The sequence below is a fragment of the Drosophila takahashii genome, chromosome 2R, assembly GCF_030179915.1.
Source record: "Drosophila takahashii strain IR98-3 E-12201 chromosome 2R, DtakHiC1v2, whole genome shotgun sequence".
NCBI classification, from domain to species: domain Eukaryota; kingdom Metazoa; phylum Arthropoda; class Insecta; order Diptera; family Drosophilidae; genus Drosophila; species Drosophila takahashii.
The window spans coordinates 36,730,373-36,754,200 of NC_091679.1; the positions used below are offsets into that span (position 1 = coordinate 36,730,373).

Genomic DNA, 23,828 nt, shown 5'->3' on the forward strand with positions numbered 1-23,828 from the left:
GATAGGAAATGTGGTTAAAATTGTTGAATTTGTTAAAAGAACTTTTATGTTTTTCACATCTTATGGATATATTAAAAAAATTACTTAATAGGTATCAATTTTAAAATCATTCTGTATTCGAGGTCTTACAGTCCATGCTAATTTTATTCTTTGAAAGCTTACCTTTTTTTTTGAGTGTACCAACAATCATCTTCCAAATTTATCGATAAATTTCGCCGCCCGTCAGTGCTTGAAAACACCGTTATATTAATAGAGCCCCAAAACTCTTCGGCTTGTGAATTTGTTTATAAAAATTACTCAGCCGAGTTTGTAATAACAATGTCGTCGCCGGTCGAAGAGGAGGAGTCGGCGGAAAGTGCCGCCAAACACGATTTTATCGAACTGAAGAGCTCGAAGGACTTGGAGTCCTGCGAGCAGCAACAACTGTTGCAGTACGTTGAAAAGCTGCACGGGATTATCCGGAAATACGACACCAAACTGGCGGCCTATAAACAAAAACTTCTTAATTTCGTAAGTCTAGGTATTGTCATTACCCACAGAGGAACCTAATTTAATCCTAACTCACATTTAAAGATGCAACAAGAGCAAAAGACTTCCTGCGACAAGGCCATTCAAATCAATGAAACCGAGCTCCTGGAAAACCAGGATTCCCTGGAAAAAGATGAAGACACCGACAAAAAAGACAAGACCAGCGATTGTGAGTCAAGAGTTTCTTTATTCCACCGAGTCTAGTTATTATTGCTACCCAAGTAGTGAGTTCCTACTTCGTTTTGCTGGCCACCGCGGCCACCAGCGCAGCTCCACGTCCGGATCCGTCCTCCGAGAGCATGATGTCCCACTCCTTGTCCGCCTTCACCAGCTTCTGCAGGGTCTGCCGCATGTAGGCATCGAACTTGGGATGGTACCGGTACACGGACCCATCCATGCCGACTATCACGCGGCGGTTGGAGGTTCTGTTGACCAGGCCACTCACTCCGATGGCCACCAAAGTGGCCGCCCGCTTGGCCACGCACTCGCAGATGTATCTCAGAGTCTGGCAGTCCTCCACCGAGGCCTTCTCCAGGCCGAACAGTTGCTTCACGATCTTCCTGGTGCTGGCGAACTCCGGGAACGAGTCGTCCTCAATCTCTGAGATATAGCGCGTCTCGAAGACCTCCTCGTTCTTGGCCAGCACGCCGGCAAACTCCGGCCGTCGGCTGCTCTGCTTGAAGATCAGCTTGCGCTCGAGGGCGCGCAGCAGGACGAGGCGCACCAGGTTGCCCAGGTACATGCCGGCCGTCATCTTCTCGAACAGCTGCTCCGCCCGGTTGATCGACTTCTCGTCCACCTCGCGATCGTATTCGGTGCGCACAAAGTCCAGCTGGCCGCCCTCGCCGAAGGCCCCCCACTCGGCGTTCACGATTACCTGCCGCTTTGTCCGCTTGAACTCAGCATTTAGCAGGTCCACATTCTCCACATCCTCCACATAACAGGCATTGCAGCCCGTGCCCACGATGACGCCCACCCGGCAGTCGGCATTTCGATGGGCGCAGGACATCAAGGTGCCTGTGGTGTCATTGAGTATGGCCACCACGGCAATATCCGCATCGCCGCGGCGCTGGATCGCCTCGTGCAGCATGCGACCCACATCCTCGCCCTCGACACCGGGACAATCGAAGCCCTTGGTCCAGCGCACCAGGACGCCCTCCTTGAGGCCCAGCTGCACGCAGGGAAAGGAGAAGGTGAAGCCCAAGGGCAGATAGGCGGTCTTCATGTCGTGCTTCTCCACAAACTTGGCCAGGCAGCCGGCGATGTGATCGAACAGCTCCACGCCCGGACCCACCATCAGGTCCTTGGGCACGGCGTAGATCTGGGAATGAACTGTGGCGTCGTGGTGACCCTTCAGCGAGACGAGCAGCACCCGGAAGTTGGTGCCGCCGAGATCCAGGGCCAAATACTTGCCCATCTCGTCGCCCGTCGGCAGATCCTGCACGTACGTGGGAAAGCACTTGACATTGGCCTGCGGATGCGTGGAGCGCTTGAGACCACGGGCCACCTCCAGGCAGAAGCGACTGTACACCTCCTGCACCTGGTAGTCGCTCAGCACAAAGGGTTGCATAAGTTCTCGCACCTCCGCGTCCAGCATTTTGCTTGGCTAATCTTCTGGCTGTCTAAGCTTGTAACCGCCTCGAACGATGAGTAACGACTAACCAGGCGCCTGGCCAGCCCACCGCGATTTGGAACTCGGTGAACTTGGGTGCCTGATAAGAGCCGGGCAGAGACGAGATGCAGTCCGCCAGGCGAGGAAACAACTGCTGCCACTGCAATCTGGGCGCTGCGTAGCAAATTAAAAGCGAAAAACACACCTAAGTAGCTGATCTGCGGATTTCGAATCTGAAACTACAACTGCGCGATATGCTAATCGCTTGCCGCTCGTCAATTGCCGGCAATAGCTCCTGATTTGGCACCCTACAAATTAAAAGTAGCTTTACTCGAAGATTAGCATAAAGAAAAAATTCCATCATTGATCACAGGCAAATTAGCCACTAAGGATCTTGGTCATTAGCTAGAAAATTAATTGTCCGTTATGAAAAGCCCACTGATGTGTAGTTTACACTTCCTGATAATCACCCCATTTTTATTCTATTTTTATTTTTAGAGAGTGGTAAACTTGTAAAAAAAATGCCAAGGCCATTTTTCACTTTTCCATTGAACAGCCATAAACTGTCACTAGCTGCACCGCGCCTCCTGAGCTATCGGAGCGATAATGCCGTTTCAAGGAGCGCATCTTACCCGCTCGGCCCACCCACTTCCCTATCTATTGAGGAGTATTAGTGGGGTCTCAGGTCGAGTAATAAAGCGTGCGTCAAACATCCCGGCCCGCTAATGCCCGAGATTAGCGCCAAAGTGTCGCATGGGCTAACGCCACTGCCGCTGACAAAAGTCTCAACAGCCCTTGACACCACTTTCAATAGAATAGTATTGGAATGATTGCGCAAGATTGCGACCTTAAGCATTGACTATAGAGCAGTGCTTTATAATCTGTACTACCACCAAAAAGTTCGACTTATAGAACACATTTTGCTAATAAAATTAGTTAGTCTTCGAGCTAGAAAAGTTCCAGCTATGGAAGTTCATCTATTCACTCTAATTTATGATTTAAACAAAAATTACATTCCATAAAAGATTACTGTTATAAACATTAATAAGGAAGTAATGTATAGGTAATATAATTTGTTCATAATTAAGAGTGAACAAGTAATAAGGCTGATATGACTTCAGGGACTTCTAATCAGGCAGTAAAGGTTCCAAAATCACCATGTAAAATTGTATTGATGTTCCCTAATATATATTTTTGTTCAATAGTTTTGAAACCTTATCAACAATTATAAAGAAATTATTACATGTCATGTTTACAACCCGTTTATACTTTCAGTATCGGCGACGGACGCATTCAGTTTTGTGGACGAGATGCGACAGGCGGCCAAGCACGCCGAAAACCTAAACAACTTCGTTTACGAGCCGACCTCGGGCATGTACTACGATCCCAAGACGGGCTACTACTATAACGCGGTAAATAGGCTATAAACAGCGGACGTAATCTTTATGACGTTCCGTTCTATTCTATTCCGCGATGCAGCGACTGCACCGCGGTGACTTTCAGGGGTTATCGCGGTGGCGAACCTACATCAATGGCTCGAACTGTTGTTAATGTCAGCCCGCTTTTCTTTTCCCCCTAGGAGTACGGGCTGTACTACGACGGAAACACCGGCTGCTACTACAGCTATGACCACGCAAAGGACTCGTACGAGTTCCACTCGCAGGCGCAGGTTCAGGTGAGTGGGTGGACTCCTCTGACTCTAACCACATTAACCTCCGTTCTTCTCCTCCTCGCTGCGCAGCCTGTGAGCGACTGCGCCTATAGTAGCCTTTTAGCGGGGTTTCACAAACTCAGCATAGACCGAATGCGTAGCAATGCATTAGGTAAGCGGCAAGGTCCAGAATGTGCGATAAAAACGCGGATTTCTTTTCTTCACTCGGTTGCAGGCGAACGAGGCGGCCAAGCCGGAATCGGAGGACGAGCAGGTGGAGTTCGATGAGCTGGGAGGCGTCATCACCGACCCCGACACGCTGAAGAAGATCAAGGCCGAGAAGCAAAAGGCCAAGGATCGTGCTGAGAAGTCGAAGCGCAAGGCCAAGGGGAAAAATAAGAAACACGGCAAGAAGAAACGCAAGAAGGAGCGCCATCACAAGTCCAAGAAGCGGCACAGGGATTCCGATGACGAGCGGGATGGGGATGCCGAGGAGGGCGAGCTGTCGCAAAGTAGTGACTCAAGTTCCGACTCCAGCGACGACGAGGAGAGCAGCGGCATTAGCGACACGGAGGACAGCAGTGTTCCGATCTTTAAGGCTGCCGGGCGCTTTCAAGGTGCTTAAAATATCCGCGTTTTTATCGCGCCAGGAATAGCTTAGTTCAAAACAACTTATTCTTGTCATTTTCCGCAGATATTGCCAAGAAGTATCCACCATCGCTGCGCATTATTGTCCAGGAGACTAATCTGGAGACCTTGAAGGTTGGAAGCCTGCATCTGATCACATACAAAGGTGGATCCTTGGGTCGCGAGGGCTCCCACGATGTCATCATTCCGGACGTGAACGTCAGCAAGGGCCACTTGAAGTTTAACTACGAAGCCAAGTTGGGACTCTACAAGTGCCTTGATCTGGGCTCCCGCAATGGCACCATTCTGAATGGCTCCCCAATGTCCAGCGAAGCCATGGATTTGGTTCACGGTAGTGTCATCACCTTGGGACAGACGAAACTCCTGTGTCACGTGCACGAGGGCAACAGTACCTGTGGCCTGTGTGAGCCGGGTCTGTTGATAGAGACGCCTGCGCCTGTGGTGACCACTGGAAACGCATCTACCGCAACCGTATTATCCCACAAGGAGCAGCTAAAAAAGCTGCAGCGCAAATATGGCCTGGAAAATGAGAGTAAATATCTTTAGGGTGCCTATTATTCCTCTGAAACTCAACTATCCCATCTGAATTTCTAGAATTTGTTGAGTCTGGTGCCAATGGTCAGTCCAATTACAATGATCGCGCCGCCACAAGACGGGTCAAGGTGGGCAGCAGTACCGATAAAGAAAAGACTGAGATCGCTTGTGTGAACACGTGAGTAGCTTTTGTAAACAATTCACCATTAATAGTCGACTAATATCTCATATTTCCTAGTGAGATTGGCAGCTCCAACAAGGGCTTCAAAATGCTCAGCAAACTGGGCTGGCAAAAGGGCGACACTCTGGGCAAGACCAACTCCAGTGCTGGACTTCTGACGCCGGTAAGTATTTACCACAAACTCAGCGAATCCTGCATTGCTCATTCTTTTCCATTTACAGATCAATGTGGTGGGCAATGAAGGCACTAGCGGTCTAGGGAACACTGACCCAGTTACCTCCAGCTCTAGACCTGTGGACAAACGAAAGTTGGCCAACTTAAAGATCACACAGGCTCGATATCAGCGCGCTAGCGATATCTTTGTCCAGTCGGATGATAGTGATTAGAAAGGCATTTGTATTTTAGGTTGGAAACACATTTAATTAACAATTACTCAAACATATTCATAAGTATATTATGTATATATATATGTATGTATATACACATCGGTTCTATATATGTATATATTAATTCAAAAATCTTGCTATAAGGTTAAGCTATCAGTCAATTAATTAATTTAGCTTCGCTTATGAACAAAAAGAATATAGGGAAGGTAATGTTAAATAAATATGACGTCGCGTATGTTGGTCTAAACTAAATGCGAGCGAAATGCGCATATAAACCAATCGATTAAAGTAATTACCGTGTAGCCTATGTTACTGTTAAATACAAAAGCCTCTTAAGATATGTGGTTTCTCTTGCGATACATGCTGGATAAGAATTGCTGCAATACGTAATGTTGTATGGTTGATAATACTTTGCCCTGTATGTAAAATGTATCCGATAATATGTAGTGTAAGCTTGGTTGGCAACAGCCTAAGGCCCATCCACCGATTACAACACGAAAACGCACAACGAGAATCTTTGGATGTTGGAACTACGGACGAACAGGCTACATAATACCCAGGCCAATCCTCTAGCAGCTTCCCTGGGACTTGACGCCAATGAAGTAGCGGGATTCGCAGGAGTGCTTGTGCATCTCGCACCACGAGTTGTATGTATGGTTATTGTAGCCGCATATTTTGTGTGCCTGCCAAACGGAATGATCTCTAATTAAGGGCAAATTTTTTCCAGGAAAAGTCGGCTAAGGACTACTCACCGGTCGCTGCTGCTTCCGCGGACACTTGTAGCGACAGGACACACATCGCGGCTGGCGCGTCTGCAGATCCACCAGGCAGTTATCCTTCGGCCCACACTTGATGTCTGCACAGGTCACGCGGCCCACTGCAATATAAAGTTTACGTTTACGATGAGAGCGCATTAATGACGGCTGCCTGCGGTTAAGTTTCAGCCTTGTTTTATGTCTGGCAATTTCGGTTTAATGGCCCCTGCACACTCGACTGCATATCCTGCCCTCCCTGAGAATCTGGACAGGTGCTGCCGTGATTACAGGATTACGCCAGCTTGGAGCAAACTTTCCAGTTTTTAAGGTTTTAAGTCAATTGTAAACACTTTAGTTGCATTCGGTCGTTTAATAGTCATTAAGGTTCCATTTTGTATTAGTAGGAGTTATTAATAAATTAATTTTATAAACACGATTATAGAACAGACTAAATGCTAGCAATGATTCCTTGGGGATCTGAGTTATATGCTTAGCTAATTACGATAATGGCGCATTGACTTGTGTAAGGATATGTGAGGCTCAGGGATACTAATGCATATTCAAATCTGCTGTCTGCCTCAATTGCAATTTTCTAAGCTGACACATTATTCACACCACGCGGAGTAGTGCAGACATGGCAATACAAAAAACGCACAGAAAAAAATGTCGACCAGATATTAAACTAGAAACAAAATTTATAGATTTATAAAAATTTATATGTAATGAAAAATGTAAAGTATTTAAATGGAAATGATTATAATAAATAATCGAATTATTTTCCTTTCTTAAATCTAACACTCTTTAAGAAACTTTTATATAAAATATATTTATAGAGATAAAGAAAAACATCTCTATAAATATATTTTATTAAATCATATTTTTATCTCTATAAATATATTTTATTAAACATAAGTTTGTTAGATTACATTATTTATTTTTCTATTGTCTCTCAAAATGCGATTTGTTAAAAGATAATTCTGATTTGGTAATCTTTTTTTCTGTGTACAAAGGCTCTTTCCCTTCCCCATTCCAATACCAAAACCCATCTCCATCCACATCCCTATCCCCATCCCCAATTTCATTCCAGCAGAGTGCAATCCGCGTGCGCAAGACGGGTAGCATCTTCGGGCCGGGCCAACATCCGACATCCCAATGGTGCGACTGCCATATAGCCAGTTAGCCAGTCAGCCAGTCGAGTAATAAAGCAGCCAAGCGGTGCGCAGCCGCAGAGCAGAAAAAGCAAGAGCAAAATATATGTGTTTATCGTCAACATGATCTGCGACTTGTGGGCAACATTGTTGCACAGAGCCCCCGGGTATTGTTGATCGCAATTGCAATGGAGGTGAAGGTGGAGCCAAAAGGGAGGTGGATGGGCTGGGCTGGGCTGTCTGGATGTCTGGGTGTCTGGAACTTCATCTGCATCCCCGGGAGACGACGGTGCGTGAAAGTCCGCCGTCTAGCAATTCGTAACAGTTAAAGTTTATTAATTTCAACTGCCAATTTAGCTTTAGGCAGATACGTCCTTTGTGCGATCGCTCCCCGCACTTGTTGATTGTGATGGATGTGGCAGTGGTCTGGAGTGGCCTCCAGTTGCCTCCAGTGGCCTCCAGAGCGGGAGCTGCATCGCTGGTTATGGCTGATAATGCCGTCACAAGGCGAGCCAACTATAATTTGTTATGTCGACGTGGTTTAATCAACGCCGGCGGCCGTTGGCGGAACTTATTGCAACATTGTGTGGATGGGATGGTTGGAATGGAATGGGATGGGATCATATAGGATGGGAGGGGATGGGCTGGTTTTGTGGATGGGATGCGTCGTGGGTCATGTGTCTGGCCAGGGTATATGCGTGTTCCCATTCAGGCCAGGCCGACTGGCCATTTTGGCATTGCGTGTTGTTTAAGGTGATTTTAATACGATCGTAAACTACAGCCGGCCCAGAGCAAGAGGAAGAAGAGCCAGACGCTCGTCCAGACAAAAGTGACGTCGCGACGACGTGGACAGTTGGACGGCTGGACAGCTGGACACCCCAGACCGGACTTTATACCATTCGGTTCGGGACCCCTCAATCCACTTCTCGAGAGAGTTGCAATCACAGAACCTGCGTCGCCGCAGAGCGTTGCGAAAATGGCGTTTTAATGGTTTGTACGTGTAGTCATATTTCTTGGGGCCAACGGCAACTTTTCGTGGCTTGTGCCGGGTTCTTGGGCTCTTGCGCTCTTGCGCTCTTGGGTCCCCCAACTCCGTAATACCCCCAGACAGAGTTTTTTCAGGCCTGAGCCCGGATCGCGACTGAAAATATTTATGTGAAATCAGACAAACAAACAAATGCCCGAGAACCATAAACTTACTAACCATGAAGATAAAAGGCTCAGGAAACCAACACACGCGCACGCTAGCATTATCTTATCGGCAGACGATCCACGTAACATAACGAGTACCAGACGCACATTAAGCAGCAGGAAGGAAAAGGAACCAGAACCCAGGAAAGCGGAAGGAGTACCAGGGGGAGCTGAGCCGGACGAAGATCCCAGATCAACAAACTGCAGGGTCTCACGCACACTTGTTTTTAAGCTTTGAGATACGACTGATGGCGTGGCTGGGTTAAAAGCAAGAGTGAATAGTAGCTAATGATCTTTATATAGATCCCGGCTACCGGTAAAAGGGTTTACGAAGATAGACGGACGACCAGTGAGTGAAATGAACCAAATTGCAACTATAATATAATAGTAGGCTGGGATAAACAAGTCTTAAAACGTCAGGTTTTATATAGCTTACGTATTCCATTTGTTCTCATTGTGATCTGAGGTCTTATAGAAGTAACATCAAAATTATTTTAAAACAATTCCTACAGTTTAACACGTTTTTTACCTTTTAGAAGTAACATCAAAATATTTATAAACAGTACCTACAGTTTAACACGCTTTTTTAACAAACTTTTTTACCTGGAATAAAAATCTTGCCAAAATCTTTTTTTGTGCATATGTAAAATGTATGAAAAATGATTGTTTTTATGCAAACGGATTTTTTAAAGAAGTTGTCAAGATCTCGGATATTTTAACTTTGATTTTTTTTAAATATACCAACATTTTTTTTTAGTAAACTTAAAGAACTAGATGTTTTGCAAACGTTTTAAAAATAAAAAAATATCTCAATGAACACAAAATGAAAATAAGATATATTAAGAAACCTGGAAATTTGGAGGAATTTAAGGATTCTCCAAAAATAATGTGTGTATCAAGAATGATATAAACAATGATTATGGATATTCAAAGGATTTTTTTGTTTTGGAGAAAAAACCAGTGCAATTGATTTTTTACAATTAAAGCCAACTCAAACTATCTGGATCTCAAAAAATATATCGTTTGTATTTGTATTTTGTTTGTATTTTTTCAGGTTTACCTGTGCTGCATGGAAATGTATAAAATTAAAAGGTACGGTATCAAATCGAAAAGAGGTTGAAAAATGAAGTAACGTGTACGGCCAGCAACAACTCATTATGAAAATTGAGGACGACTAAGCTACAATATTGATAAATAATAATACCAAACAGAATGACCGGAGTGAGGGGATTTTTGTCAACGGCAGCTGCTGTTGGTGCCGGATTGACAGCTTTTGTTTTCGCATTAACTACAAGCTGTAATTTGCAGCAAAACACTGCAATTAACAGGCAATTGCAGCACAGCAGCCCTCTTTTGTCTTCAGCCCCCATGGCACACTAAACTAGTTTAGTCCGTCCGTCCCCGTCGCCCCCTTCCGATCAGAGGTTCTCGAGTTCCTCTCCGGATTTGGTGCGACTGCGGAACGCCCTCCACGCCTTTTCCAGCACCACTGATTGCCGCACAGGAAGAAAAAGTTTGATCTATGCCAAAAGTTTTATAAGAAGTTACATTTTGGATGTTTTATGGTTTTGGAATAGCAATAGCACTTATTGACACACAGAACTATGAATTCAGTATGTAAAATTTCTTTTCTTCAAATTTCCAATATAAGTACTATAAGTATATTAAATAATGGATCAATAATTTTTTATTCTGTAGAAGACAAATATTGGTATAAATGATCCGTTCTGTTATGAAATATTGATTTATAGAAAAATGGGTTCTACAATTGCAGGGTCTTGGTATAAAGGATCGTTTCAATTAAATTGATATTTAATTTACTAAAGACAAAACTTTATAGGTATGATAAAGAACACATTGATTTAATTCTCAAAAACAAAAATGATATTGCGATTTTATTAGGAATTGTGGGATATTATTGACCAAGTTCAACAGATTCATAGTTTCCAATATCGGTATTTAACGTATTATATAATAGATGTAATTTAATAATTTTTTTTCTGCGGAAGACAAGTATTAGTATAAATGATTCCTAATGTTTTCTAATATTGCTCTATAAACTAATTTGTTCGAGAGAATGAGTGTACTACAAATATGTCCAAGGACCTTGGTATACAATTTAATTTGCTGAAGATTACAACTTTTTAGGTATGATAAAGAATAAAGTGATCACTCAATACTGTCTAGTTCTCAAAAATGAAAATGTTAATGCGATTTGTTTAATAATTGTGGAATATTATTGACCAAGCTTAACAGATTCAATGGGAAATGTAAATGAAATGCATATAAAATACTTAATTCGTCTAATATTAATGAAATTATAAATAACCAATATTTAAAATGAAATATATTTCTTTTTTTTTAACAAACTTTAAAACATTGAAATAATGAAACAAAACTAAACTCTTTTATTATAATGAATGAACACTATGCCACATTTATGAGAATACATGACTTCTACATCACCACGGTCTTCAAATCTCTTGCAATTTAATATTTTTTTGAGCTTAAATACATATGAAATGTAAAGCAATTATAGAAGGGTATGCCTTTATGGACCGTTGATGCTGATAAGGAATATAAACATAAAGATTTCAATTATGTAACAATAAATAATGATAGGAAGAATGAACTTTTTAGTTAAAACTACGATCATTGGAGCACTGAATGAATTAATTTTTTGCGGTGCACTCTCTGTCGTGGGCCGACTCTGGGCATTATAATTAATTGGAAATCGGAGTCGATCAATCGGATGGCAACCGCAAAATTAATAAGCATGAATGATGCCGACGACGCGAGTGTTCGCTGTAATTGTGGATGCACCCGTACTCGTACTCGTAGTCAAAGTGGAGCAGACCAGGCCAACCAGAGCTGACGGGCTAATCAAATTGCTGGCAATCATGGAGCCGTATAAGCAAATGTAGCAATTTCAGTCAAACACCGAGAGAGCCGGCAACTTGATATGGTACATGGCATAGCATAGTATATGGCCAAGATGCAGACAGCAAACAACCACTTGTGGCTGTGACGCGATTCGATTCGACTTAACTTAACTGAAACTTAACCGAACTGAACTCAACTTGGGCTGGCTGGAAACCTCAGTCGAGTCAATCAAATGCAAAATTGCGGTTCCTTGTTGATTGTTGTTAAATTCGCACAGCAACAATTTGCATTCGCCGACTGCAACTAGGCTTTCCTTGCCAATTAATTTGATTGATTCTCGCAGTCTGCATTCTCCGCCCAAAATACATACCTCGGCAGGGTCCCGGATATGCCACTGCGATGGAACGTCCAATTTTGCAAATCATTCGATTTATATCACAAGCACTCCTGTATGTCTTGCCATCCACGCCGCACACCGAACTGGAGTCTGTATCCTGGTTATCCGAGGGACACTCGATCCTGCAGGCGATGCAGTGCGGCATCATGTACTGATCCTCCACACAGGTCAAGCCCTTCAGGCACTGGACGCCACTGCAGCTGTCTGGGAAGAAGGATTGAAAATAACACTTATAAGCAAAATCAATTCATATCATATTGTATATCGTGGATATTTAAATATTCAGAGGAGACACCCAGAAATATATATGTAAAACCTTTAGGTTATTTCTTATAGCTCATTTCACTTAAGATTCTTTTGTATTAAACACCATATCTTAATGAAAGCCTATATAAATTGTATATATAAGTAAGATTGGAAAAGGAATAACATATTGTATATCGTGGATATTTAAATAATCAGAGAAGGCAATCACAAATATATATGTAAAACCTTGGTTATTTCTTATAACTCTTTCACTTTCTATTCTATTGTATTAAACACCATGTCTTATGTTAAACCTGTATAAATTGTTTTCAATGTAAACATTTTTGCATTTTTCATTGCTCACGTTATTAAATCTTATTGATTAGGCAAAAATATTGATATTTTTCTAATTTGTGGTGACTACAATTTTGAGCCCTCTTGATTGACTATCCCAAAAAATGTCAGCTAATCACGCCAACATGTTGCACCTTGCAACTATGTTTTTGGCATTAACGAATGCTCTTCTCATAAAGGCACTGATTGTGCCTATAAATAAGTAGTTGGCCAATGTCTAAGTTTAGCCCGTACCCCCACTCTCGTACAGTCGGAACTCTCGGATATATATGCGCTTATATGGCCGGCAATAAACTGTCGAAATTTATCAGGGGAAAATGCGAAAACGCGAAACGCCTTGGCGCCAACTGTGACACTCGCGAAATATTGCAATCATTTTTCCGCTCGCAATTGAATGCGAATGAGTGGTCGCCGCAGATCGCCATCGGAATTGCCGATTGGGCATTCCATTGGATATATGAATATATTGGCACGCGCCAACGTTAGATTGCTGGAATTGCAGTTGCCTGTTGCTGTTGTTGCTGCTGCTGCCACTGCCGGTTATGTGTTGCAAGTTGCTAGTTGCAGGAGCAGCAGCAACAGCAACACCGGCAACAGAATGTCGTGTGCTTGCGGCTAATCCAACAAGTTCTTTGGGTTCCTGGCTCATCGTTCTTGTACGCCGTTTTTATTGATCATTTGAGCATGTTTGCGAGTGCTTCCTGTATCATTAAATTATTACACAACATTTCTGGCCGAAGTCTGGCTGGTTGGCCAGTTGATTTCACCACTGGCGACAAGTTGTTGGCCGTAATTGAAATGTGCAATAATTTGTCATCTAATCTAATTGTGGCGCTGCTGCGTTTTGGCACGCGAGCAACCCAGTCCACCTACACTCGCAAAAATCAAGGATATATTTGTCACATTAAAGGAGAGGAATATAATTAATATCATATACTACGGATTGCTCATCACCCTTAGTATTCCTTTTAAAAATACCTATTTTCAACTCTAGAAATTCTGTTACCTATTAAAAATTCCTATTTTCAACTCTAGAAATTCTGTTACGTTTGACAATAAATTCTTGGACAAGTTTAGTAGGTATATATGGTAAAACTTAAGCTATAAGAGTTTTAAAATTTGTTTTCAGATATATATTTATATTTGGTTCATATATTTCTTGCACGATTTGTTCGGAGTGCAGTGGTCATAGCATATGGTTTGTGGTAAATGGTAGATGGTAAATGGTACTGGTGGACTCAGACTCACTCTTGCAGTGGCCCCGATAGGCGACCTCCAGTTGGGCTTTGTTGGTGCGGCAGGCGCGCTTGCGCAGCTGGCACTCGGTGTTGTAGGTGCGTCCGTCGGAGCCGCAAACCGGATTCGAGTGCGGCTGCTGCTGGTTGGAAAAAAACAAATTTAGCCCCGAGGAGTAGGCAATGGTCAGTGGATGCTCGGAGCTCCAGGGGAGATACTCACCAGCGGCAGGGGCTCGTAGATTCCGCCCAGAAGAGCCAAGTCATGGGCATTAGCGAGGTCCGATGACGCAGCCGTTTCACTTCCGCGTTGCAGCTGAAAGATCCGACGATGATTCGACGATCCGGGGCCAGACAATGAGGTATTCGCCGACCGGGCTTCTGTATCCAGCCTCCTCCTATGCCCATTGTCTGGATTTGGAGCATGCTGGATGCGTCTGGCACTGGCATGCTGGTGTCTGACTCGAGTCGACTGTCTATTAATGTCGTTGGCGGGTTCATTAGCATTTGCCAAGTTGCGTCTAGACTGAGACTGAGACTCAGACTCAGCCAAGATTGAGTCTGCATCTGCATCTGCGACTGCACCAGGCGACTGCGCAGGCGTCTTGTCTGGAACAGCCGCGGATGAGGAGTCATTGGCTCCTGTCGTCATTGATCTTGTTAAGTGCCTGCCATTGCCGTTTCCATGGCTGTTTCTGTGCCTGCGCCTCTCATAGCCCGTCATCTCCACCCGACCCCTTCTCATCTGGCCATTGGTGGGCAGAGACTGGGACCGAGGCAAATTGCTGCTGTCTATGATCAAAAGTCTCCGGTGCTGCTTTCTTTGGTTATCATTGGCACGTTGGCGTTGGCCGCCGCCGTCTAAACCTAAATTGAAGTTGGAATTTTCGCTACTTAGACTACGGGACTCGCGGGGAGGCTTCACCATGTCCTGATCCCGATCCTGATCCTGATCCTGCGTCCTGCGTCGCAGAGCTGCCCCACATTCGGGGGCACAGACGCACTTCGGACGACCCTTTCGCTTTACGCACTTCTTGTTGGGCCCGCACTTGAAGCCCTTGCAGCTCTCTGGGAAATGGTGAAAAGTGAGGATTAAGTTGGTATTGCTAGATCCTGGATCATAGATAACTCACCCATGCAGGGCGAACACTCCACCCCGCCGCCAATGGCCGTCGCAAAGAAGTACTCTACGCTGCTCAACTCGCGATCCGTGTAGGAAAAGCTCTGGCTGGCTCCGCAGCACTCCGACCTCGAGATGTTCGTCGAGAAGACCTGGCCGCACTTCCCGCTGCCGAGGTGCGTCTGCCAACAGGTGCCAGCTGGAGGGGATTGGGAATTACATAAATGAACTGATCATTAAAGGGTTCTTGAGCGATGTGAATGCTATTCATAACTAACTTTGACCGAAAATAGAAAATTATCTCTTTAAAAGGATTTTAACACGAAAGCGCTATCTTCAATGTATTTATGGTGCCACTATTTATTTATTCATTCATTCACTATTTCATTATTTAAATATTATAATTCTATAATTCACATAACTTTAAGCACTGATACCAAATATAGCCTCATATTCTTGAAATCTTTGCTTAAACTGTTTATTTGTTGCCGGAAAAAATTATCATAACTAAATTTTAAATGTCTGGTTATAAAACCACTATGTGTATTATTCAAATAATTGATACATTTTTAAAAACTTACTAAAATAATAAAAAAAAATAATTAAATAAAATCAATTAAATTCAAAGCTCTTTCTTCCTTGTAATGAATCACGTATACCATTTCGAAATCAGCAAGAGTAAGCACTTTTTGTAACAGCTTAGATTTTACCTTAATTTATGTAAAAAACCTGAAAGCCTCAACAAAAAAAGGTGTTAAATTAAAATGGTGTTTCCTTAAGCTAACCGGAAGTAAACAGTTCGAGTTCCCCTTTCGCAGTGGTCAAATTACGTGCAGGTATTTTACAGAGCAAAACAAAAATTATTTGTTTACTTCCAAGATTCAGCGGATTCAGGAATGCGATGTGCCGGCTGCTAATCGAAATCGCAAATATTGCTGTGTGCTGTGCGAGTTCGCGGTGTTTTTGCCCCTTTTTTTCTGCATTTTGATCTTCTGCTTGTTGTGATCGAATCGTTTTGGCAGAGCCAAGCAGATTTTTGGATCTGCTGGATAAACAAACAGCGAAGCAGCAGGGCGTTGAGAAATTGCGTCACATTCAAATATAATGTGACACATTTATCGAGGCGAATGAACTGAATCGAGGATTGAGATGTGCTCGAAAAGATATGCTAACCGAATGCAGGCGCCACGACAGATTTGGATTTCTAGAGAAATTTAGATGCATCATGCAGTCAACTAACTACTTACCCGCCGCCAGGCGAAAATTCAGTAGCAGCAATCCAATTAACAGAGCCATCAAAGGCTGTCCAACCAACTGATGGCCAGAAGTTGCTGCTGCTCCCGGTGTTGCTGCTGTGTCGGCCGATGTTGCTGCGGTGCCGGTGGATGTTGCTGCTGGGCCTGCTGGTGTTGCTCTCGTGCAGCGCATGCTTTTCATTGGACTAGAACTGGCCGAGTGTTCGTGTTGCTGCTGGTGTTGCCGATGTTGCTGTTTCTGCTGTTGGTGTTGTTGCTGTTCACGTGCCATTGACACCTCCTCGTCAGAGCAATTGACGTCACGGCCATGGCCAATACGGCGATCTTCATCGTCATCCTGCCGGCAGCAATAGCAATTGGCCAACTCTTGCAAAACGCTCCATGCGCTTACTATAAATAAACTTAGAATTGTTCTACATTCGTGGCTAGTTGCTCTTGCCAATTGTGTTGATGTTGCTGCTGTTTTTGCTGACGTCTTTGACATTGTTGTTCCTAATTGGTTGGGCTTTGGTGTCGCCGGAAGTGCGCGAGTGGCGGTCATCATCTCTCTGCGCTTGAATTTGTAATTCGATTTTAGAAATGTCAAATTGTTTTGGCTGCTCGTCGGCTGATGGTTTTGATGAGGCATGACAACGGCTAGTGCTGTGGATCGAGAAGAAGCAAGAGGGGATGGCAAAGGCACTCGAGTAACAGGTAACAGCTAAAGGTAAGGGTAACTGGATGGTAAGGATGGATTCAATTAGACAAAGCAGCACACTGCCACTCCAGCGAGTATGGAGATGGGTATGTGTATGGAGCCTCGAGTGGAGTGGCACGCCAGCAACATGATGCAACCGGCGGCAACGGCAACGGCAACGGCAACAGCAGCAACAGTCAAGCACCAAGAATGCTTTGCGCAAAAACGACGGCCAAGAGGCAACAATTAAGTCTCAAACGTTGAGTTGACATTGAGCAGGCGGTTTTCAAAATGCGACTACTAAAAATAAAGAACCTGTTGCTGCTGCTGCCGCTGTGTTGTAGGTTTGGCGCATTATGCACCGTCTGTCTGGCTCCATACACGCAGAGAAATTGGGGAAATAATTAATTTTCGGAAGTTATAAATTAGATTTACTATAGAGGTTTTACCAGATAGATGTAACTTACTAAGAAATGTCCTCCGAAAAATGAATAGATTTTTGTATTAATTAATTTTTTAAAATGTTACAAAATGTTCCTACAAAAGGCTCCAGAATACACATTTTTCTTAACCCATTGCCTTAACAAATCAATAGACTTTCCTTACAGTGCATCTTCCTTCCCTCTGCAAGCTTCGTTTTTTTGCCTGTCTGTCTGTTTATCCGTCTGTTTGTTTGTTGGTTTGCCTGTTTGTTCGGCTGGTTGTTTGTGACTTGCAGTTTGGCGCGCTAGTTTGGCATTTGTTTTATTTTTGCTGTTGTCTGTCGTCGTCATGACTTTAAGGACGTGCTTAAGCCGAAGACAACATATGCAGACGGAAAAGAACAGACTGAACGTGACTCGAGTGCGGCTTGGCTGGAGTATCCTAATTTGGCCAACTCGGCGAACGTCCTTGAGGCGACTGCACCTCAACTGCCCCCACCCGTGCGCCCTATTCAATTAGCCCACTTCAGCTGGGGACCCCGCTTCCAGTCACTTATTGAATGTTCAGCTGCTGTTGCAAATGCAAGACCCTCCTCATCCCCTTCCCATCGGCCATTAATGACCTACTGGGGTTCAGGTTCGAGTTCAAGTCCCTGGTCCGGTCGAAAAGTTATTGCGTTAACACGCGTTGCGACATTTTTTTTATATGGCCGACTGCAATTTCGTCGACTTCTCCGCATCCGGCGGTTGTCCAGTGTCCATCGTCCAGTTGTCCACTTGGCGCGCCAGACGATGTCTGCACTCACACAGGAAAAATATAAAAAAAATAACACACGCACTTGCCACGGAGCCCGCGATTGTCGACTGGGGTTTGGGGATTGCAGATTGCGGATTGGGCACTGCAGTTGCACTGCAGTTGCATCTGTGCTGTTGCTCGAGCTGCATTCCTGCAACCAGGCTATTTTTAGACCCCGGGCAGTCAATGGGTTTTTATAACCTTTGCAGACGGTATCGCAAATAACTTGGTTACGACTAATGTAACGGACTAATACTAATCCATTCGAACAAGCGAATATCCCCCAATTGCACCGAAAAAAACACAATGACAGAATTTAGACCAATGTGGAATACTATTTATAATATGATATGGTATTTATTAAATGCAGGGCTCTAGTATTTAATAAGAATCATATAATTTGGCTTAAATAGAAAATGTATTTTATTTAGAATTTATTAAAGCTTGCATAATCTCAGGAATGGGTAAAATATTTATGCGTGCTTACAGAACAATAACTGATAAGAAGAGTAGGAAGATGAATCATGTTTCAAAAATGTTCTTCGTGATTTTTAAAAAAAAGATTTTTAAAGTAATTTCCAATCAAAACGAGAGAAGTTTTTTAGTTTTTCCTACTTAAGCTATTCTTTTTCTGCCAGTGCGGTGAAAGTGTTTGTGGGATGGTGTTTTGCCATACCTAGATAAAGAGCTGCAGATCTCCGCACCGATCTCGAGCGATCCGCTAAGGACTTTCCTCTGGCTGACTGGCGAGCCCATCGGCTTTTACTGTACCCAAAGTTTCGTACCCAAATGCCTCGAATTCCTTGATGCTCGCTGAAATGTCTTTTGGGCACAGCCGCAAATAACAAATGAGAAGTAAGAAATAACAAAGAGTACAGGAGCAGCACTCCAGTGCGAAAAAATGCAAGGAGCGCCAAGTCTGAGCAGCAACAAGGCACAAAATGCATTCTCCCCGGCAACTGCATTGCCAAACTCAGGGTCCACACACACACACACACACGCGGGGAGAAACTAACACAGCTGAAGGAACATACAGTCGGGGGCCTTATATATACACCATATCCATACCATATAGCTACGGCGAATGCCTTCTTCTTCCTCCTCGAGAGATGCAGTTTGACCGTTGGCCGCCGCTTCAAAAGACCTGTTTTTATGTTTTTGGGCATTTATTCTGGATTTTCGCAAAATGTGTTTTTTTTTCTCTCCAGAGCATTTTCGTTTGTATTGAATTGCATCTTCTGCTGCGCTGATCCTGGACTCTTTCCGCAGCTACTGCTGCTGCTGCTGCACTTCAACAACAAGTGCATAATTTCAACCTCAAGCCCCGAAAAACTTGCATCAAAGGTGGTGCTAAATTTCACTGCGGTTCTCTCAGGTATTCCACCATAAGCAACTTGGACCGCCTTCAGTTACATTTGCGTATTAGATTGAGCCGCTCCCAGGCCAACCCAGTACCCAATCCCCAGAAGCAGCTAAGGTCCCAGTGCGTATCATATTATATCATATTATGCCCAAAAAGCACGTGCTGTGTCCCATTGTCCGGCCCAGAAAACCGATCCCCCAGACGGCGGCCCAGAATCAGAATATTTCAGAAAAACAGATAGAGTTGCCAAACAAACAAATCGCGGAAAGAAGCAATCCCGTCCTGAGAATTTCGTAGATAAATAATGGAGTTGCGCAGAGAAAAAAAATATTAAGTAACTATAAAGGGACTACCTTTTCTTTTCTTTTTACGTCTATTAGTTCTAATAAGTTTAATTTTAAATGCAGATAACTAAGATTTGTTTGCTATTTTCGTATGAAAAGCACAGTTTTGTATTTATATTTCCTACACAGAGAAAAAAAGGCCAAAAATAATCATTCATCGGGTATTTTTTCATATCAATTTTGGTCCCATCTGTTTTCATATCAAAATGATATTTCCGAACATATGATTTTGTACCATATTGATATGAAAACATAACATTTTGTTATGGAAAAATTGATAAGAAACAATATCAGTTCCATATTGTTCCGTTTTTTTCTCTGTGTACACTTGGGGTACTAAAAAAGAATAAGAAAATTAACTTAAGCTTTAGTGAAGTCATAAAAATCCCTCGGCTTATTGTAACCGATTTTTTAGAGCTTTATGCGTTTAGTTCTATAACTTACTGGCACATTTTGATTCGGGTCTTAAATTCAGAAAGGCTAAATACGAAATGTTATTCAATGTATCTTTGAACAACCTTTAAAAGCAAATACATCACAAATGGAAATCATCGGAATAATAATCACTTTTCGCATCCGATTTCTTCCTGTGTGGCTTAGTTTCCATTCTACGTTCGCCTGGACTCGAACTCGCAATCCCGCAATCCAGTCACCGACCGACTTTGAGCTCCATTCAGGCCGATTGCGATTGCGCAATACCGATCGGTAGATCGCGAATGCCGCAGACCCGGCTCCAAAAGCTATTTTTAGCATTTTAGCGCTGTCCGTTCTGCGGAACCCTGTGGGTCGCCGTCGCCCAACTCTTTATAACTGTGCTGCGGTGTGTGGTTCAAATCGCTTGAAAAAAGGGTCAACGTATTTGGTTTCACACGTAACAAGCGGCCCAAATCGAAATCGATCGAAAGGAGGGGGTGATGGGTTTCTAAGGAAACAGTTTGTCATTCGCCAACAACAGGAAATTCCTTTCGGCAAACTCATCAGCCAAAGTAAACTGTGCGTCTCCGTTTTGGCGCGAGATTAATGACACTTGGACAGCGGCCCCGCCCCCTCCGACGCCTCCGCCCACTGGGGCATTTGCATATGACAACAGCAGCAGCCGCAGCAGAAGCTTCGTTGTTTGTTATGCAAGCAGTAAATTTTCAATAAATATACATAAGCCAACAAACAAATCAAATCAAACCGACAGTGGCTGTATCATCAGCGGCAGAAGGCAGCAGCATCGCAAGAGCAGACAGCTGGACTGCCTGCACAGGAAGAAAAGTAACTAGATATCAAATACCACTTGGGTTAAATATAGTGAATTATGACAAAGCAATATTTAATCTTGGTTCTAGTTCTTAAGCTTAAAAAAACTCTACAACCTCCGAAAAATAAATGCAAACCGTCTAGGATTTAAAAATGTTTCTGAAATCCAATGAACTTTTATATTTTCTGAGCCTAATTCATAAATTGTACTATTTTAGTACCAGCATGAACAAATTCAAAATATCCTTAGAAAAAAATATGCTCATAATTAATCAAATTGATCATCAATTTCATAGTCGGATTATATGCATTGATAACAAAAACGTCGTAAATCCAATTAAAATATTTTTAGCTTTTTAGTGGCGGGAAATATTTAATAAATAAATTAAGACCCTGATTCAAATATTTTTAAATTCAATAATGTTATTCAAATTTTTTTTACTAAATATTTCGGTTTTGTGTTTAATTGAAATGTTTACTAAGAATCATTGAATTTAAGACCCTGATTCAAATATTTTTAAATTCAATAATGTTATTCAAATTTTTTTTACTAAATATTTCGGTTTTGTGTTTAATTGAAATGTTTACTAAGAATCATTGAATTTAAGACCCTGATTCAAATATTTTTAAATTCAATAATGTTATTCAAATTTTTTTTACTAAATATTTCGGTTTTGTGTTTAGTTGAAATGTTTACTAAGAATCATTGAATTTAAGACCCTAATTCAAATATTTTCAAATTAAATTAAACTATTTACTACGAATCATTGCATTCACTAAGCAGATATTTATCTAAACTTATTCACTTTTTTTAAGTATTCATATTCAAATTAATAATAAACATAAATATAAGAAACCGACGTCTAGTCACATACTTTTCTTTCTGTGTGATATTGTTGTTTTTGCTCCGCGCGGAGGCTCGTCTGATAAACACAGACGTATAGACACTCGCTGACCGCCGATCCGTAGGCTGCGACAGCTAAATGTTTGCTTTTGCCAGCGCTCGAATGCCACGCGTTGCACATACGCAGCGTTGGCCGAAAAGAGGGGGAAAACGCTTGACACTCGAAACTGTTTGTAGTTGTTTCGCTTAGAGGCAACGCCTCGACGGCTCATTAGCAGCCGCCGGATTCAGAAATGTCCAAAAGTAAACAGGAAATCTGCAGGATGGCCGGGATAAGGGCGCGCGCGCTTTTTAAATTATTTGCTTATGCTACGAGTTGTTGTCTGCAGACTCGGAATCAGAATCAGATCTTATTCTGATTCCGATTTTGATTCTCAAGCTGAATCTGAATCTGAATCTAAGGATGGAGCTGCGAGACTCAGCAAACCGCAAATAAAAACAAATATCGGCTCACATGAAATCCGAGCTGTTATTGAGTCTTTCGATCGCCCTTTGTTGACAACTATGCAAGAATTTTGTTATTGTCTGAGATGGGCAAATGGTACGTGGAAAAATTTGTCTGCCGCGTCTGGGTTTGAATGAAAATGAAACAAAATATCCGGAGATGATAGCCGTCTGTCTGGGGTGAGGATTTGAGAAAAGCTTAGCTAGTTTTAATTATGAACTCACCTTTTTAACTGTCCCTCGCAGCGATGTTTTTGTTTTAGAAATAACTTTCGCACTTAGACGTGTTTGTTTGCCAATAAATTAGCAGCCAACAGGCACAGAGTATGTGTAAATATAGCGACACTTTTAGGTATTACAGGAAATCAAGCTTAAAAACCCAAAAAAATAAAAATATTTTCTGCACAAATGAAAACAAAATTAAAAGCTGCCAACTGGCGATCGCACTTTTTCCCCTCCACACTTATTGCTGAGTCTTCGAATTTCAACACTTTCGGACCGGCTGTATTTACATTTACATTTCCATTTCCCCGATTTTCTTTTATGTTCTGCTCTGGAATCGCGAATTTGGACGACACAGCACTAGTTTTTACTGGGCACCGAGACGTGCGCTCCATCTGATGGTCGAATTGAAATTGAGAAATTGAAAAATTGAAACGAACTTCTTGCAATCAAGACGTAGCGAAATAACGTAACCAAATAACGTAAGGTGCAATCAAAACGTAAAGTGCCAAAAGAGAGCGCAAAAGAGCGAGAGAGTCTGGTCGAGTGCCGACTGAGTTTGGAAAAGTTCTCATTTAGGTAAGAAAAGAGGCAGCAGGTATGGTAAGACACCCACCCATACTCATGCAAAGCGCCGCACCATGGGGCAAACTGCAATAAACTGTGGCATTTTTGATGCAATTTTCTTAAAATAAAGCAACCAGAAATAAACTGATTTTAAGGAAATACGTTGGGTAAAAATTTCAAGAAAATTTAAATGTTTTCTTAACTTTTTTTTAAAAAACTAAACTTAAACAAGAAAGGCAGTTAACTTCGGCCAGCCGAAGTTTATATACCCTTGCAGGTATACCTACTTAAAATGACTGAAATTATAACACCCTCTGCAAGGGTATAAAAAAAAACAAAATGTTGTTTAAGAGTTATGAATTAAAATGTATTTTGATAAAACAAATTAGAATTAAATATGAAAAAGAGAAATCACAACAAGTTTTCTTGAAAAAAAAATATATAAAGTATTTGAACCAGTTGACTTTGATTAGCACGCAGAGGAAATACATTCCACTGTGGTAGAGTCAGCAACAAAACTTAATTTGTAATTTTAGGAAGAGCCCCTAAGCAGCTCCTCGTTGTTTTTTATTTCACTTGGATTTTCTGGAACAAAACGATTTCTGTAAATTTAGGTTTTGGTTACCTTACAAAATTAATTAGGAATTTCAAAGCTTTAACATCAAAAATGGCGACAACAAATGCAACAGCTCACAGCTCATTAAATGCAGCGAAATCATG

General features: G+C 42.5%; 3 protein-coding genes and 1 long non-coding RNA gene across 8 annotated transcripts; 2 read left to right on the plus strand and 2 right to left on the minus strand.

Annotated features, from left to right (window-relative positions):
• Positions 1-200: 200 nt before the first annotated feature.
• Positions 201-5,771, plus strand: LOC108068463 (angiogenic factor with G patch and FHA domains 1). 2 transcript variants are annotated; one of them, XM_070213376.1, is made up of 9 exons: positions 210-510; positions 574-697; positions 3,416-3,552; positions 3,720-3,815; positions 4,027-4,408; positions 4,486-4,971; positions 5,034-5,151; positions 5,212-5,317; positions 5,376-5,771. In XM_070213376.1, the coding sequence occupies exons 1-9, from the start codon at positions 319-321 to the stop codon at positions 5,538-5,540; spliced, it is 1,806 nt and encodes a 601-aa protein (XP_070069477.1). In that variant the 5' UTR covers positions 210-318; the 3' UTR covers positions 5,541-5,771. The 2 variants fall into 2 exon arrangements, with proteins under 2 accessions (XP_070069478.1, XP_070069477.1); XM_070213377.1 differs by lacking the exons at positions 4,486-4,971; positions 5,034-5,151; positions 5,212-5,317; positions 5,376-5,771 and adding an exon at positions 3,882-3,963 and having other exon boundaries at positions 201-510; positions 4,027-4,227.
• Hex-C (Hexokinase C) lies at positions 696-2,278 on the minus strand. Its single transcript, XM_017158067.3, has one exon. It carries the CDS (start codon positions 2,123-2,125, stop codon positions 761-763), a length of 1,365 nt encoding a protein of 454 aa, XP_017013556.1. The 5' UTR covers positions 2,126-2,278; the 3' UTR covers positions 696-760.
• Positions 5,772-5,899: 128 nt separating the features above from the next.
• Positions 5,900-22,933, minus strand: Fs (Follistatin). 3 transcript variants are annotated; one of them, XM_070213375.1, is made up of 8 exons: positions 22,545-22,933; positions 16,117-16,678; positions 14,883-15,068; positions 13,973-14,817; positions 13,763-13,892; positions 11,888-12,118; positions 6,293-6,417; positions 5,900-6,223 (listed from the first exon to the last, which is right to left on the minus strand). In XM_070213375.1, the coding sequence occupies exons 2-8, from the start codon at positions 16,667-16,669 to the stop codon at positions 6,110-6,112; spliced, it is 2,184 nt and encodes a 727-aa protein (XP_070069476.1). In that variant the 5' UTR covers positions 16,670-16,678; positions 22,545-22,933; the 3' UTR covers positions 5,900-6,109. The 3 variants fall into 3 exon arrangements, with proteins under 3 accessions (XP_070069476.1, XP_070069475.1, XP_070069474.1); XM_070213374.1 differs by having other exon boundaries at positions 16,117-16,767; XM_070213373.1 differs by lacking the exon at positions 22,545-22,933 and adding an exon at positions 18,696-18,711 and having other exon boundaries at positions 13,763-13,886; positions 16,117-16,767.
• Positions 9,032-12,473, plus strand: LOC138912470 (uncharacterized). 2 transcript variants are annotated; one of them, XR_011418013.1, is made up of 2 exons: positions 9,032-9,522; positions 9,689-12,473. It is a non-coding gene; the product is annotated as an uncharacterized lncRNA (long non-coding RNA). The 2 variants fall into 2 exon arrangements; XR_011418014.1 differs by having other exon boundaries at positions 9,032-9,284.
• Positions 22,934-23,828: the final 895 nt, after the last annotated feature.